The 18382-nt window shown below is 43.8% G+C and overlaps 1 protein-coding gene across 3 annotated transcripts in view; it reads right to left on the reverse strand.

Moving 5' to 3' along the window:
• Nucleotides 1-8: 8 nt before the first annotated feature.
• Nucleotides 9-18382, reverse strand: part of UBE2F (ubiquitin conjugating enzyme E2 F (putative)) — a 55702-nt gene continuing 37328 nt past the window's right edge. Inside the window, exons 10-11 of one of the 3 annotated variants that reach the window (XM_039728542.1) lie at nt 4288-4339; nt 9-486 (exon numbers count right to left, since the gene is read on the reverse strand). In XM_039728542.1, the coding sequence (XP_039584476.1) occupies nt 4313-4339 (27 nt within the window). In that variant the 3' untranslated portion in view covers nt 9-486; nt 4288-4312. Of the gene's footprint in view, nt 487-4287; nt 4340-5802; nt 5830-18382 lie in introns of those variants that run through there. The other 2 variants (XM_039728541.1, XM_039728543.1) reach the window with 2 other exon arrangements.

Below are 18382 nucleotides of genomic sequence, written 5' to 3' on the forward strand. Positions count from 1 at the left end.
GGCAACAGTTTTGTGATTTGGTTCACAGGAGACCATTTATTGCCAACTTGAAGTGCTCCAAAACACACCACCTTTTCTGCTTGGGCTGTTTGGGTTTGTTTTTTCCCTTCCCTCCCTCCACATCAGGCAAGAGTTAAAAAAAAAGTGTAATTACAATTTCAATAGTGACTTCTTTTAACTTCTCAAGCATATCTCATCAACAGGATATACAGTACAGTTCAGAAGAGTAAACATTTGTAAAAGGAAGCAGACAACTTTTTCAACCAACAGACACAATTTCTTGCTGAACTCTCCTTTGAACATGGACAGGTTATGAAGTTAGTTTTCTTCTTCAGTACAACGTGGACACAGGACTGGTACAAGCCAGGCTGCCTTGGCTGCTGTTGAGGCTCAGCACAGCTCTGGAGCCGTGGTCCTGCCATCCATCCCCCTTCATCATCTCGCGTAGCGCTTAATGTAATCTTCCACTTTACTGCGAAAGTCCTCCTGCAGGGAAGCACAGCACTGTTACAGCAGGGATGGGCTCACAGGGAATGTGGCACTGGCAGGGTGAAGCTGCCCCCAGCTGTCCCCAAGAGCCCTGAATCCCTACAATTGCTCACAGCAATCTCCTGTGGGGAAACTGCGGAATGGACTGGGAGGAGTCTGCCTGCCAGCACCAGCTACCACTTAGGTGCACACAGACTGTCACTGCCTGCCATTCCATAACCTCTGTAGCAGGGAAAACCACAGAGCTGTGCTGGTTTGTGCTTATAAAGCACAGAGATGCTGAGCAAGAGAAATTCTGACACGGTGTGATCAGGATGCCAGGCAGACGCCACATTCCTGGCATGCTGTTCTCACAGGCTGGTGTTAAATATGTGCCACCCAAACACACCGAGGGGCCTGTGCTCCAGAGGGCATTCTGCTGGATTTCCTGCTCCCATTTTTGTCTGCTGCTGGAATACAAAGCAGGAAAATCTGGGAAATGAATGTACTCACATCTGTTAAAAAAGAAAACAACTAAAAAACCAATGCATGCAGTAGACGAGGAGGTGTTGAACACTGTCCTGGTACACTGGAGCTGCCTGGAGAGCAGAGGCTGTGGAAGCACTGAAATCCTCTGCCAAGGCTCTGCTTTACTGAAGGGCACAAAATCCCACTGCCACGACGTGTGGGATCACAGCAAGGCAGGATCCTGCTTCAAACAATGCCACTTGGCAGCTCCAAGTCTGCTAATACATAGCATGATGCCTTTCAAACACATCCCAAGTGTTGTGGCACAGACCCCCCAGAGCTGGACATCTCAGCACACCAGGAAGGGGCACTAAATTGACATTTTTGCCTGAGTCAAGCTTGAAACACATCAATACTTCCCTGGCTCAAACACCATGCTTCAAACACTTAAGATCAGCTCCCCTTGTGATGGTTTGGTTTTCTGCTGTTGAGTTTTTCCACCAGTGAAAGGATAAAGGTTATCCCACGGTTAAAATGCAAAAGGATCAAAGAAAACCTATGGTCCATCAGAAACTCTGTGATTTCACTTTTCAGTGATCAGGTACCTCACGGATATCCATAAAAGTGCAAAGTGCTCAGAATCTCAGTGGAGTTTAAAATGCAGTTTAAGGCAGAAATATCCCATTACAGGGCTGCAGAAATCCCACTCCTCCTCAGGAACAGGCTGCCTGCTCTTTGGGCTGAAAGAGCATTTTTTTGGTCCAACCTGGCACTAAATAATGGCAATAGTGTGTGTACTGACTTTCTCACTCTGCTGCAAGCACACCCATTTCCACACTCATCCAACTGTATGCTGTGTTTAAAAAATGCTGTATTTTAAAAGCTAATGCCATCTTCAGCTGCAATAAAATTCCCAAACCCAGGCAATTTCAACCAGAGATGCAGGTTATGTTTGCTGTGGTGGAAACTGAATTCACTGAGGGCTTCTTGCACATTGTTTCCTGTGGGAAATGGATTTGTAGGGAATTCTCCAAGCCTGACAGAAGGCTCACACATCTGTATGTAAACTCTGAGATAAGAAATGAAGACTTAGAAATGCCATGGAACAGGACAGACAATGTTGAGAGAGAAATGGAACTAGAAACAAGTTTCAAAGGATGGCCTTGCAAATAAGACTGGATACTTTGGAGAAACAGAACTATGAAAGATGCATTGTAGTGGGACCCACGAGGGGTAATTCTAGATGATTTGCTTTAAGGCATTTACAGCATGGTGGGGCTAAAGCTGATAGACCAAGAAACACTTAGAATGTGTTGTAATTAAAAAATAGCTTCTGATTGTGGTAATGTGAATTATAACATCTGTATGGTCTCACCCTTCTCATGAGACTGAAAATGAAATAAAAGTTTTTAAAATGCCTCTCAGTTAGCCCATCTCTGGGTCAGAAAGGGCATAATCCAAGAGTTTCCCACTCCTGTGTTTCTCCAAAAGATGGATCACTACAAGGAACTGAGCACAGGGCTGGGAAACTCCACTGGACACATACACAGCTGTACAATATCCAGGAGCAGGACAGTGCAGACAGCTCAGAGCACCCTTGGCTTTTCCCTCTGTCCCTTTATGAGTTACTAAACAGGAAAATGGGCTCTCAGCAGAGCTTGAGGAGAAGCAAGAGCTCAGTAGGGAAGGCAGAAGGCCCCAGAAAGGCACAGTGTCACTCAGCAGCCCGGCCTGAAGGAGCTGATGGTGCTGGCAGGGTGCATTCACAGGGTGTGAACAGGAGGGGCTCAGCCCAGAGCTGCAATGTTCCATCCTCACCTGCCATATGGCTCAGCACCTCCTGATTCCTGGGGGGCACTTCTCTCTGGGCACAGCTGCTTATGTGCAACACTGAATAATCACAGGCGAAAAAAAATCAGCAGAGCAGGATGTACCCTGCATTATAAAGAGGCAAAATGCTGCGAGAAATGAGAAGGGAAAGAAGGATTCCTAACATCCCCTCAAGGACATAACATGTCCCACAGAAAGTGCCCTCTGTATTTAAACAAAGATGTTTTGTTTGTATTAAGAGGTTCAATAAATAACCTTTACACGAATAAACACACATAAAGTAAACAGGGCAGGGGACAATGATTTTAAAGGGATAAAAGAGAAAAAAGTTTCCTTTCAGTGAAAACTTCCTGCACAGAAGAGAAGCAGAGCTGCAAAAAGGAACCCCTGGCACCACCAGCCCCTCACACTGCAAGGAGCCTGAGTGCCAAAGATGGAAGATGAATTTTCCAAAAATGCCATCCTGCAACAATGGAAGGGGAGCCTTCAACCATCTGAAAAGACAGCATCATTCAGAATTCTCAAGTCATTTCATAAACCCTTCATGGACTCCAGGCAACTTTCTGATGCTTGTCTTCAAGCTAAAACAGCTCCAAAGCCAAACTGGACACGAGAACTCAGGTGATTTTTTAAGGCTGATCAAAATGTATGGGGCTTTTGGCTTTGTTATTTTGAAAAGAGATGCAGCAAGAGCCAAACCTTCACAGATTGGCCACCAGATGTGGTCAAATTACTAAAAAATTACATCTGCTGTAAATCCACACTGGGAAAGTGATCACAGAGGCTGTTTACAAGGGCCTGGAGTGACAGGGAAAGGAAAGAATGGCTTCCAACTGACAAAAAATAGGTTTAAATTATTAAAAAATTAAGTATTAGGAAGGAATTCTTCCCTGTGAGGGTGGTTAAGCCCTGGCACAGGGTGCCCAGAGAAGCTGTGGCTGCTCCCTGGAAGTGTTCCAGGCCAGGGTGGATGGGGCTTGGAGCAGCCTGGGATAGTGGAAGGTGTCCCTGCCCATGGCAGGGGTGGGATGGGGATGGGCTTTGGGGTCCCTTCCAACCCAAACCAGTCTGGGGTTCTGTGGTTGTATTTAACAGCACTTGGAGAGGATCTGCAGAGCCTCAACCCCAGAAGAGAATTCCATTCTACCCTTTCAAACAGCATGTAGAAACACACACTCAAGAACCAGGCACTGTTTCAAAAACTGACATTTGACCTGATTTTGCAGCTCTGGGAGAGGAGACTTCATTTTTTCAGCTGTTTATACTGCACCAAGTTGTGCTTATTAACTGCTTGTCTTTTATTAAGCTTTCAATTTGTAATTTGCTCAGTTATCCAAAGCAAACACAATATTTCAGTGACAGCTACCAGAGAAGTCTGGAAAAGTACTGATGGAAACTTTCCCTTGGGAATCTTTATTTATTTATTTAAAAACAAATTATGTATAAGGATTACCCAAAAATAAAATTTTAGAAGTATGTATTAAAAAAACCCAAACAAAGCAGATTTAGCTCATTTATTACCTTTAACACACCCACCACTGGTACTTCACACCCTGCAGTGTTTGGCCAGCCCCTGCAGGAAAATGTGCAGGTTAACACATCTGTCCCCTCACTGTGACTACAACCAGCAGATACTGAGATGAACTTTCTGATCTGCCTTCCCATCCTGTAGATCCACTATCCTGTAAAATTCCAGTGGAGCCAGAAAAAGATCACAGATCAATTGCTCCTGCCCTTCCCTCTTCTGTGCTAGTAATCATAACAGTAGTCATTCTTTTTTAAAGCAGCTCTGTTTTAACAGAACACTATCTCAACCCAACATTTACCACCAAGGTTGAATTCCAAACGACCTCTGCTAGGACCTGACTTGTGGTTCTGCAGTGATGAGCAAAGGGGGCTTCTGAGCAGCAGTAAAATGGCATTCATTGCTCAGCTCAGCCAAGGCTTTAGGATTTAATAACCCACTAACCCTATGAATTATTCTGAAAGCCACCTTTTCTTTCTTTTCCCCTTGCAGAAAATAATAAGTATTCACACCCATCAACCCCCACACATCCCCTCCCATTCAAGGAGCTGAATGAAACCTTTGAGTAGTACAGAAATCTCAAGTATGAGGAGGTTTTTTTACAATTCTTGTTCCTGCTTTGCTCTCATTTCCCTCTCATTGTTTTATTTAGCTCACTCTCTACATGATGTGAAGCGTTTTCCAAGCTCTGTAATTAAATTTTAGCTCTCTGAAGAAAGAGAGGAGTGGGGGGTGAAAAACCTACACAAAGGTATCTCCCACGAGCTCTCTGCTTAGCAGGTGCAGTCAAAGCCACATCCATTTCCATGCCTGTGATCCCAACTTCAGATTTCAAAATTCTCCTAGACACCAAGCAATTGTCATTTTGCAAAATGATGAGGAAATGCTTTAGCAGATTTCTTAGTAGCCTAAGAACTAAGGGAGGGAAAAACAGGTGAAATTTTTACTGCAGGGAAAAAAAAAGACCAAAGCTAGAATACACCACTGCAGCTCTTTGGGAAAGAGGAGCACTGTGAGGAAGAAGAGAAACACTAAGGTTTGGACTTTATTTTTTTTTAATTATCTGCACACAGAGGCAGGTTGCAGAATTGTGTGAGAAGCACTGAGCTGCCTGCCAGGACAGAGAGAAGCTGCAGATACCTTGCAGAGACACAGCAATTCATTGACACACTGAACACATTTGCAGATTTGAGATTTCACATCTTAAGCAGGAACCATTTCCCTCATGCTTCCACACATTTTCTGCTGTCTGTCACTGGAGAAAGATAAAGGGAGAGAAGGACTCTCTGAAGTTCCTAGAGGAGGAACAGGCTATGGATTAGATAATTACACATAAATCCTGTTTGTGCAAAGGCAAGAGAATTGAGTCAGATGAAGAGAGCAAAGCAGCTTCCCAAAGACAACTGAGCCCTGGATCAAATGCAGTGTGAGTCCAAAACCCCCATGGGGCTGGATGGAGATGGAGGCCTGGAGAGTCCTTGGGATTTGTCCAGACTGCCACAGGTCTCTTATTGCCATTTCAGATTTCACCTGGGCTGCTGAAAACAGAGAAAAAGGGAATTAACCCAGGGAGCAGAGACTGCTGGGTGCCTCAGTGCCCGAGGTCTGCAGTCTGCTCTGCTCCTCCAAGGCTCCTCCTGGCCTTGGAGGAGGGATCACCTTGCCAAAAGGTTACCCAAAACCCCTGCAGGAAAATTACCCGAATTATCCCAATTACTCTGAGGTCAACCTCCTCTGAGCTGCAAACACACTTCCACCCATGAGGATGCCCCTCATTCCCAAGAGAGGCTCTGTCCTGGGGATGCAGATCTTGCTGGATGAATCACAGCACAGAGGAAATGGGAGCTGCCTGGCTGTGGCCAGAGGGTTCTGCAAGTCATGCTCTGCTCCAGGCAGATGGTGCTCAAACTAACCTGACAGGGCAGGTGGGGAATGCAGCTCCAAGAGCTCAGAGTCCCCATGAACAGCCCTGCCATATGTTCCCTTTCAAAATCCACGGATGTTTCTAAAGGATGCAAAGCAGAAGCTCTCCTTTTAAGCCACTTCGTTGCCTGAAGCATCTGAAACAAAAGCTTTAAACATCTGCATTTCTTCCACATTACCTCAGCAAATCAAACCATCTGCAAAAGCTTCATCAACTTTGCTGAACCTGAGAGAGGCTCCATCCATAATCAAAGTGTTATGGAAGATGGGGAATGGTTGCTATAAATACTTGCAGCATTAGAAAAGGAATGTTTTTCCTATTTACATCTGTTAGCACAATTAGCAGCTGTGCTGTTGCTCATTTGCACATGCCATTTAATGCACTTTGTGCTCGCTGGGAAAAGCTTTCAAAGGCTGTAACAAGGACACAGAACATAAAATAGGGAGGCAATCCAAGAAAAACCCCAGTGCAGCTCTGTAAATGCAGAAGTGCTGCAGAAAAACAAAGATGTATTCTACCATGGCTGCCACGGTTTCAGTGGGAACAACAAACACCAAACAGGGTGGCTGGGGGAGCAGAGGAAGTGAAGGATTTACTGCAATAAATATGGAGATAAATAAATGCAATGACTCACAGGGAGAATTGTTATGAAAAGATGTTTTTGGACTGGGATGGAACTGTTGTTCTTAATAAGCCATTAAGCTGTAATCAGAGAGTAATAAAAAACCCCACAACAAAAGTTAAACAGCTTCCCAAAAAACCACATCAAGCTTGAAAGCCTTTTGGGACCACATTCTTTTCCAGTGTGGTAAAAGCTTGGAAGACTGAGGTTAGCCAAAGGTAAAGATCTACTTCAGTTCTTCAGATACACCTTGTGGGTGCATTTAATTAAAAGAATTCTTCAGTGTTTCGTAAGCCCTCTAGAAGAAATCTGGGAAGAGATACTTGATTCAGCAGCCAGGAATAAATCTGAGTTTCTTATTTCACCTGAAGAAGGTTAAAAGCATCATCACACTTTCATCACTGCAGTTCTCTACTGTTATAAATAAAAAGCAGCATTCTCACTAATATTTAGAAATAGGAAGGGAGATTTCAGGATGTCAAGGGCTGGTGCAGGGCTATCAATTTAAACCAGGGGATGGGGTTAAAGTGGAAAACCTCATGCCAGACCAAGGACAGAGAGGAAACAAGCACAGCAAGGATGAGACTGTGCTAATTTAAGCAACAGCATTGACTCAAATATGCTACAGTGCAAACAACATAAAAAATGAGGTCCTGGCAAAGCCAGCTTGAAGCAAACAGTGAGAGCCAGCCCTGTTGATGTCCCTGGCATGACCAGCATGAACAGCCCTTCTGCTCTCCACCCTTCCCTGAGCTAAGAGCCCTCAACAAGAGTTTCTGACAAAGTCTGACACCAAATGGGCTGAAAATGAAAACTTTAATTTGCATCCTACATTCTTGGACCCAGACCAGAAATCAAGAGCCTGAGAAGTTCCTGGTTTTCAACCAGTATTTTTTTACAGTTTCTATGGGTATAGAAGTAGTTGTATCACCCCAAACTGTTTTCTAACACAGCCTTGGATCTCACCAGAAACTCTCAGGAACTTCCCTTTTTTCACTGTAATTTCTCACTAGGACTGTGACCTCCCAAACTTCACATCACAGTAATTTTAAAACTGTGTGGAGGAGTTGAAAATGAGAAATCCAGTCTGAAGATGAACTGAAAACAACAAAAAATGGTAAGAGGTAATCCAAGGAGATGTTATGAAAAGCAGAGCAGAATGCATGCAAGCAGAGCAGCTAGTGTGACAAAGTACACTATTTTACAATGAATTTTATCATGTCACTCTTTCTGTATGCCTTGAGAATTAATAATTCACAATGAAGAAGCAGTACTTCAAAGCCCTGACCTCAATTACTTCTTTGGCAATTTTAACAGCAGATCTTGCTCCAATGTTAGGAGTGAGAGCCAGCAGCAATGAAAATAAAAAAAATAAGAGTTGCATAAAATCCCCTAAAAATTCATACATGCAGCAGTGTGTAAAGTAAAAGATGCAGCTCTTGTGACCAGCAGGAAGCACTGGAACACCCTGTGGTGTTTGAATAGCTTGTGGGGAGGCCTCTTTACCAAAATAAAACCTCACTTAGGGTGCAGGAGTCTGGAGCCCCTACAGCAGGGAATGTCTAGCACAGCACAAGACACACTGAGCATGCAGAGCCAGCAAAGTGTGGCTGCTCAGACCTGCAGATCTCAGCACTGCTCCCCTGGCACTCTGCACCAGCTCAGCCTGAGCAGCAGCCGAGGCAGAGCAAAGCCTGGCTCTGCTCCGAGCTGGAAGTGCCCACAGAGCCCACCTGGAGCTTTCCTGGAGGCTCCCTCCCAGCCCAGCCTCGCCCTGCTGCTGCTGCTGCCAGTTTTGGTGACAGCTACAGAACTGGATGTAAAGACTCTGCTGCTCTGGCAAATCTGATGGGAATCCAAGGGTGTGCTTAAAAGCTCTAGGGACTGATGGGGAGGCTGGATGAGGGGACACATGGATGGCATCACTGCACAAGCCCTGCTCCTCTGCCAAAAACAAACACTACAAAGCAAAGCAATTGCCAAAGGTTCACTTTAAATTCAGGACAGAGCAGGTGAAGGGGCAGTGGGAATGAAGCTGCTGGAAGGCTGAGCTCAGATGGCCACGAGCAGTGGCAGAATCACTGCCATTCCCAGAGGTGACTCTGAAATACCTCCTGGAAATGTCTCAAGGATGAAGTGCTGGAAAAGCTACAGAGCAAACACCCCCTCTAATGTGATTCAGAATCATTTCACTTGGTTCTGCTGGGCATGAGCAAGAGAACAAAGAAATGTTTCTATCACGTCCTTTAACTTGCATTCCATTAAAATGTAAGATTATTTTCATGGAACCTGACAGCTGCCTTGCCAAGTTTTCCAGAGGCTCCTTACTTTCATCATTATCCATAATTTTATATTTCTTCAAATTATTCTGCTGCTGTTCCAAGACCAGCAGACTGACAGACTCCAACTTTCATCAGAGAAGTGAAAGGACAGAAAACAGAAAAGCTCTAAAAGCAGCAGTGGCACTGGATTGACACATCTGTCCACAGCACAGTGATGCACCAAACACAAGAACATTTTGTTAAAAAAGACAGTTTTAGTCTTGGGGTATGGAGGAGAAAAACATCAGGCTTGTCAACCCAGTATTTCCTTCACAGAAGTTTTCCTGTTCTACACCTAACTGCTACTATCTTGTACTTCAGTATGTTCAAGACCACATTGTTTAGTTTTTAATATATGGAGGGATTCCCTCCTTCCCCATGGCAATTACATTTCTACAGTCTATGAAACTTTAATCAAAAATTTACTTTAAACCTGAAGTGCCCTGCAGTTCTGAATCTCTCCCCACTCAAAATAATTGGAATTAATCACATTAAATCAATTGCTTCTAAAGCTAAGGCACAAACTTTCTTTTCCTTTTCACCCATTTCAGCAGCTATCTGTACTATAATGCCTTGTTCAGGATATTACCATCCTGATGACAGCCTTTGCTCCTATTTTGAAAAAGATGGCCACAGACTTTAATCCCACATGAGAGAAAATTTCCTTTCAGCCCAGGAATTACAGCTGGGATTGCCAGCAGAATACAGGAAACAGATCAAGGTTAAGTGGCCATTCATCCTAAGCCACTGCCAACCATGAAGAGCAACTCTCCCCTGAGCAGCACAAAGAGAATGGTTTTTAAAACCCTTTTTGTCAGAGGCTTCCCAGAAGAGGGTGGCTTTTCCACCCAATTGGGGCACTGTCATGACTCAGACCTTGGTCTTGCACTGAGCTCCTTGCCAAACATTCTTTACTCTCTTTATTACAAGGCTGGAGGGTTGAAGTTTCCAAGATGTAACAGAGAAAAGCCCTGGGATGAGCCTCAGCTGTGAGTGCAGCCCAGCACTGATTTAAGCCACAGGCCAAAACCTCAGTTCTGACACCCAGAAAAAAGAATTTATTTTGCAGGCAGATGTAAAGAATAAAAAGTAGAATGTCAAGATGAAAAAATTGGTTGCTTCTTCCCTTGTGCATTTTAGCTTATCTGGGCACTGGGAACCTGTGAGGACAAAGGGCAGCACAGCAGAGAAAAGTGGTCTGGATTTATTCCTTCAAAAGTGATCCTGTCAGAGCACAGATAAACCAGGTGAGAGAGGCTGCCTGTGCAGAACATCACAGCAACACTGAGACATGCAAGGAAAGGATAAGGAACAGAATGCAATTTAAATGTCAGGCTGTTAATCCAGGACTGAGATGATCCAAATGAATGCCCAGCCTCCCACTGCTCCACTGTCCTACCCTGGCTGAATCATTTCCCTCTCCACAGCACTCCAATTCTCATCAGCAAAGTTCCAAGCACCACAACAGCTCTCCATCCTTTACATTTCATTTGGTTGCCCAGCACTGCAATTTGTGGGCATCAGATCCCATTCTATTCACACAAAAATAAGTGTCAAGCTTACAAATTCTGGAGTAAACCAACATTAATCACTTCATGATACTGAAAATAAAACAGCCACCTATTTTTGTTTAAACCTGTTTTTCAGTTTATAACAAAAGAAATCGAAATGAAATCACTTACAATGACTACTGAACACTACAAGAAAAATCAGGACAAGGTGAAAAGCTTGGTTTGCCTGCACCCAGTGAAGAAAAAAACCCAAATTTGCAGTGGTAAAACATCATTTTTCATGCCTGATGAAGCAAGTAAGACCCTTAACCCAAAGGATCATCTTTTTTGCCACCTGTTAAATCCTTCAGTGTTATCTACCTACTTAAACTTTGCTGGCAGACATCTGTGAGTTTTCTGAGAATATGAAAAACAGAATATCCAAGTCCGCCTAGACCTGGTGTACTCCCTCCCCTATTAAATGAAATCCCATGTCTTTTTCCAGAGGGATTTCAGCCCAGGGGTTCATATGCTCGGTGCTACTGAAGAACCCAAAGCAGCTGTTGTTTTCTGCACCAAGCCCTGCAAGGGCTGGGGGAGTTCCAAGGGCTGGTTTTGAGTTGAGGGTTATGTTAACAGCCCAGCAGGGATAGATGGTGCAGGAATCTGAGCAACCCAGCTCTCCGAGCTCACATTTCACTGCTGGGGAGCACAACCCCACGGGCTCCTCTGGCCAGCAGCACCACTGATATTGTTTCTGCTCAATCAAACACAATGAAAGCAGCTGCCCAACCTGCAGGATAAAATCTCTGTAAGACAAGCACACAGAGTGCCTGACAGGAGCTGACATGGTGGAGAGCTCCACCTAATCACAGGAGGGTCATGGGATAACCACCATCCTTCTGACACTCCCAGATGAGGAAACCCAGGGGGATGCAGGATTAAAGGGCTCTGAACACACAGGGCTGGTAAATTGTTCCTGCAGAACTTGTACCAATTCTGATTTTTTTTTTCCAGTGCTAAAACAAAATCTGCCAAAATGAACGTGGCTGCCCCATCCCTGGAAGTGTCCAAAGCCAGGCTGGACAGGGCTTGGAGCATCCTAGGACAGAGGAAGGTGTCCCATGGCAAGAGGTGGCACTGGATGGTTCCTTCCAAACCACACCACTCTGTGACTCACATGGAAATCAATTTGGAGCTTACATGGTAAATGTTTTACTATTGAAATAAAGATCTTTCAAGACAGCAGGAAAAAAACCTATTCTGGCTTGGAAGCTTTTGTTACTGAATGATTCACACTCGTGACAAGGCAGGCAGGACATGATGACAAGCTGAATTTTCACACAGGTTCCTTTCAAGTCTGCCAACACAAGGCTGGAGTCCATGGAAAAGCCCCACTCCCTGACAACACCTCACTTGGCAGCTGGAACCAATCCCCTTTTCTGCTGTCACTTTGTCAAAATGAATGCAGCCCTAACCCAGGCAACCACCAGCACGGTGCCAGAAATAAATTCCAGAAAATGTTCTTTATTGCTGATTTCCCACTCCTTTATGCCATGTTCAAGGGGTCAAACTTTGATACTTTGGTTTTTTTAACCCCTCAAAAAGCATCCAGCTCAATCTGTTCATGCCTTACACCCAGCACATTGCTCCTCCAGCACCAGTTCAGACACAATAATAATAATTTTAAAGACTACATTCAAGTAAATGTTTTTGAGGTATTTTCTCTGTTCTAAAGCTAATTTTCCAGCTGCCTTGAGTCATCACTAAACTTCTGACATTTGAGCTTAAAAAATGGCAACAGTAATTATCAGAACTCTTCATGTATCACTGTCACTGTTTGAATACAGAACTTTATAGGGAAATGTTTGGAGAAAAATTCCAGCTGGCTGGGATGGGAAAGGGTGAAAAGCCTGACAAAGAGAACTGGGCTAAAAATAATGCGTGAATGAATTAAATGAGCATTATTTCTTAAAAATTCCTTAGGGAAGGCATTAGAGAAAGCAGTTTGCCATTAAAAACCCTTGGAGTGCATTCCCTGGCTGCAATCCAATAAAGAAACATTCAGATAGAAACGTGATATCAACTTGGGTCACAGAGGTATTTGACTTTTGAGCCACCCATGTGCTTGCAATACTCTGCAAATGAAAAGCATTTCAACTGCTCTCTGTTTCTTCAGGGACCACTACCCACCACAGAGCACAGATTATCCACAATTATCTGGAAAATAAAATGCTTGTTTAGAGCTGTTTCTAATGCTTTTTACCACAAATAACATCTCTGAGCTGCACAGTGACAGGATGCAGCATCCACAGTCCACGAAATTTTATTATACTTCATGTTCTCTAAGTGTTTTATATAAAAATGTCTTTTACAGAATCTTGGACAATTTTGGTGACTGCTATCCAAACAAGCTGTTTTGCACCCAAATTGGCCAACAATTACTACAGATCAGTGGGTAATATTTCTAATTCCCAGACAGATTTAAGCCTCAAGCAATTAAGGCAAAAATAAACTGAAAAAAAGGCGGAATCTAAGCAGTTTGGAGGTAAGGAAGTGGCAAGGAAAAGACCTGATATCTTCTGAACAGGAAGAATCCCTGCAGGAGCTAAATATTCAAATATGCCTTTCACATTAAAATGATAAAGATAGAGCAGGTACAACAGAGAAAAAGAAGCTACTGTAAGATCACTTAAATTACTTTAAAGCAGAAGATCTGAGGAAGAAATACAGATAATGAATATTTTCTTCCCCAAACTTCCAAGTTGAATTTTATTTCGTGTTAGTTTGCCTGCTCAGAGGATCCTGTGGCACACTGGCATTTACTGCATGCTTTTCACTCAGATGTATCCAAGAGCACTTCAAACAGACTGATCTCCTGAGATAAGAAATCACATTAACAGAAGAAAACTAACTTCAACATGATCAATGATAAGATAAAACAGAATCCAAATTTGAAGGTATTATTTAGTTTCAAATGCTTTTCATCAGCTATACAGAAAAATGGAATTTGAAGGAAAGCTTAAATCTAAATGTAATTATACCTTTATTATGCATGAGCACAGAAATAAAAAGCCAGGAGGATGAAAGCACAGCTGGCCAGGACATTATTTTGGAGGAGTCTTTAGAAGGATCAGATCTGAAATGACACAGAGGCAGGGAGCTCTGGGACTCTTTAGCTGTCTAAAGGCATCAGCAGTGCAAGGACAAAATTACTCCAAAGAGATAAAAGATCCCAAATTTGCCAGCTCCTGTATTTAGCACCCTGGGGAATAACTCAGAGAAGAAAGCACCAGGCTCTCAGATTGGTGTTTGATAAAACTTGAGGTGGGACACGAGGACAGGAATCCCTTTCCACTTGGAGATGTGCTTCCCAGGCCAGACCTAAGTGCCTGATTAAAAACAAAAAAACAAACCAAATCACTCTTAGCTAAACAAGTTTTACAATCCCAACCTGCTGCTGCTTTCTGGAGGCTGTGCTGGGCAATGACAGCTTTTGATGCAAATGGCAATTCTTAGGGAAATTCAACTCAGTGTGTTTCCAGAGGGATGCCTGGAGATCCTCTACAGAAAATCTGTATTTATTTCTTACTTTCATTACTGACTTGCTGACAACCTTCTCTTCCCATGGCTCACCTGCTCTCAGCAGGTCTCTGGCCCAGGCCCTGACACTTTGTCAGGTGCTGCTGGTTCTGCCCAGCTGCAAGGGGTTTCACAGAATTCCACACTGGTTTGGGTTGGAAGTTCATCCCATTCCAGCCCCTGCCATGGGCTGGACACCTTCCACTGTTCCAGGCCTTGTGCAACCTGGCCTTGGACACTTCCAGGGGTGGGGCAGCACAGCTTCTCAGGGCAATGCTTGAGCAATTAATGTTCTGTAAAAATTCTGAACTGTTTGCTGTTTAAGGACTCTAAAAAACTGCCTACAATTATGAAATGTTATAAAAATCCTTCAGTGAGATCTGTACTCAGCAACTGTTCCTAATTACCAATGGAATTTCTAATGGAATGAGATCAGTGCTCTCACTAGTGAGGACAACACGACAGTCCTCAAGTAACTTCAGGAAAACATTCATCCCACAAGAGTCATCAGAACAGCCTCCAAGGACCACAGGCAACTGAGAGGAGTTCCTTGAGTACTGAGTATTTAAAGCCAAGTTTCCTACAGAACTGAGGCTGTGCAGGGCAATTACAATCCTGAGAGGAAACCTTAGGAGGCAGCTTCAGATTCTGTAACACCATGAACATCATTAATCCATCTCCACAGAAACAACCCTGAAATAAAAACTTTATTGTCTTTATCATGCAGAGAAACCTTTAATTAAAACTTAAAAATGAAAAAAAAAAGAATTGCAGAAGTCAATCCAGAGCCAAACTCCTCCACACAAACCTATGCAAAATAATTGAGCATTAAATGCTGCTTTCCAAAGAGGATGCAAATAAAATCAGGGCTCACTGAATTAAGTAAAAAACAAGTTTAAAGTGGGTCCTTGGCAAACCCACACCTCTTCCCATTAGGTTTCTCAGCTCTGGCACTTCAGAGCTGCAGGTGAAGGTGATAAGCTGGATTCTCACAAGGAGGAAGAAAAATTCCCTGCCAAGTGCAATGTAGCTCAGTCTTTCAGAAGGACACAGCACGAAGCACTGAGTGCTGACTGATGGGTTTCACTGAGATGGAAACATTGTGCAGAAAGCAACACAGGGAGATGGAACTCAGCCTCTCCCACTACTGACACAACTCCTGATCACAGGCATGAAAAATAAATGAGCGTTTGCAAATCTGCAGGATGACAAAAGTTTGCTTGAATTGCACCAAATACAGGGCAAGTATGACTAAAATAGGTCAAGGCATTAGGGGTTTTGGCTCAGCAGGCCTAGGTGAGGAAGAAATCAAAGGAATACTTGGAAAAACATCTCTACTTTAAGCCACACTAAGCTGGCAATGAATCTTCTGTTGTGAGTTGCACAAATGGCTTATTTGAAATTTTTTTGGCAGAAGTGAACACCTCTAGGAAATGTAAAGGTTTTTACATTTTACACTGGCAAATCACCATGTCCTCAGGTGGCTCCCAAACCAGCCAGGACAGATGGTCACACAGAAAGAATTTCCTAGATTTCAGCTAACAAATCACACCCACAGCACCCCTGGATGAGGAATACCAAGTCCTGAAGCACTCAGCTCACTTGGTTTTCCACTGCCAAGCACTTCCAGAGCTCGGATGTTCCAAAAGATCCCCGTTGTTTCAGTGTTCAGCCCACCTGGCTGCCACACAGCAAATCAGTCAAGCTCTGTGTTTGCTGTATAAAAACCAGCAAGTCCTACCATTTTTAGCTCACATCATTTTTAAGTGAGTAGTCATTAAAACCTAGACACTTGCTCATTGCTTTAGAATCCATGGAATTGATTGATAATTAATGGCTCTGGCTACCCATAACTACTGACAGACTGACTCCTGTGCTAAAGGCAGAGGGCTCCATGCTCATTAATTAGTGAGAGCTTCTTTAAATTCACCAAGAAAACTCATAGCACCAAACTGCTGAGATTGTATCAGTGAGAGAAGACAATGCTGGGCAACTCCTTAGTTTATACAGACACATCAATCATCTTTTTATCATCTTTTTATTATCTTTTTATTCTGATTTATTGAGCTCTACACCATGAGAGAATGCTTGCTTATCTTCCAGGGACTGTGACTCAACTACAGAGCAATGTGGGCACCAGGGATGTTCAGCATTTGGGAAAACAGATGTTGCCCAAATTTGTTGTACAGCCTGCCAAAAAATTACTGGCACCTAGCAAGGTGTGTGTGGGAGAACTGCAGAATGAGTAAAGCTGCATAAACAAACATATTTATTTTTTAAAATCATTTGTAGAAGTGACTTGATGCTCAGTGGCTGAAGGAAGCTGCAAAGGAATGAGTTCAGCAAGTGGCAGCTCCTTCCTGGAGCTAAAGGAAGTCATGCAGGGCTGGAAGCTGCACTAACACACATCTCAGGTAAGACAGGTTAATAAAACAATTTATGGAACTTGAGCTCTGAATTTTGTATCATTTTACATCTCAGAACAAGGCTGCTTTTCCCAACGTGCTCAGTTACACACCACAGATTGAATGCACAAATAGAGAGGTGCCTTACAGAGGAAGGGATCACAGCAGCCCCTTCCAGCCTGATCTAACACAAACATTCCCAGCACAGCTGTTTCCCAAGAATCAGCAAGAAGAATTTGCTATCTCTGATGGGATTTTCCAGCATCTGCAAGGCAGAAGTCATTTGTGATGACCTGAAGCTGACCAAAGCCCAGCCTCAGCTCTCCAGAACCACAGGCAAGGCCTAGGATTAGCTGTTACCCTCTGGGGCAGCCAGGCACAGCCTGGAATTCCAGGATTTCAGATCTGAAGGGACAGCAGTGACACTGTGAGTCACCTCCCCTGGGAGAAGCACAGGGGACAGCCCTGGGTGCAGGGGTTTGGCTGTCACACACCCCACACTGCCAGGACTCCCCTGCACACAAATCCAGAGATGGATTTGCACATCTGCTCATACAGACACTGCACATGCAAGCACACATCACAGAGTCATTTGTGATGATCTGGAGCTGACCAAAGCCCAGCTCAGCTCTCCAGAACCACAGGCAAGGCCTGGGATTAGCTGTTACCCTCTGGGGCAGCCAGGCTCAGCCTGGAATTCCAGGATTTCAGATCTGAAGGGACAGCAGTGACACTGTGAGTCACCTCCCCTGGGAGAAGCACAGGGGACAGCCCTGGGTGCAGGGGTTTGGCTGTCACACACCCCACACTGCCAGGACTCCCCTGCACACAAATCCAGAGATGGATTTGCACATCTGCTCATACAGACACTGCACATGCAAGCACACATCACATATCCACTGTCTGTAGGATCCTATTACACATGTAAACAAGTCTCAGAGGAAAGAAAACTAATTACCATTCCCATATTAATCCTATTGGGCATTGCAAGTATTTCTTAAGAGCCAGGATGGGACCACAGCAGTGTGACTCCACAACAAAGTGTTTATGTAAAATATGACATCTCTGCCACAGGGAACCAAAATAACTCAGGCTGCTTCTCTCCCCTGCATTATTCATTCTCTCCACAAAGACATCACTGGGTTTTTTTGATGTCACCACAAAACACACTACAGAAAACGCAGCACTACCTGGTGCTGTCACTACCCACACATTAAATTCAGATAAGCTCAAAAAAGAAAATTAAAATGCCATAATACGAATTTTAGAGATGCTTACGAGACCACTAGGAGTTTAATAAACAAAAAATGTCTTTCCCCCAAAAAATTATGATTTAGAAGATTATACAAAAACCCAGTCAATTTCCTTTTTCCTTCTTCAAACAACTTGCATGCAATTAGTGTAGCAGTACCTATTTTGGAGGGCTCACCTCTGGTTTTGAGGGAGGTGTGTCTTTTAAATCAGGCAGCATTTTCCCTTCTGTGGATTCCCAAGATTTCCAATCTCTCAATGAGGCTGAGAGGTGCAGGATAGCAATTTGAACCACTCAGGGGGTGGAATGGGATGGGCTTTAAGGTTCCTTCCAACCCAAACCATTCTGTGATTCCATGATAAAACAAAACCACAAAGACCCCTCTCTCTTCCAGAGGAGGTTTGTAGGTAGTTTTTCCCAGCTCTGCTCTATGTTCTCATCTCAGCCCTGCAAACATGGATGAATACCAGAATAGCTACAAGATCTCATGAATCA

Source organism: Passer montanus, unplaced genomic scaffold (genome assembly GCF_014805655.1).
Source record: "Passer montanus isolate IOZ18808 unplaced genomic scaffold, ASM1480565v1 scaffold66, whole genome shotgun sequence".
Taxonomy (NCBI): domain Eukaryota; kingdom Metazoa; phylum Chordata; class Aves; order Passeriformes; family Passeridae; genus Passer; species Passer montanus.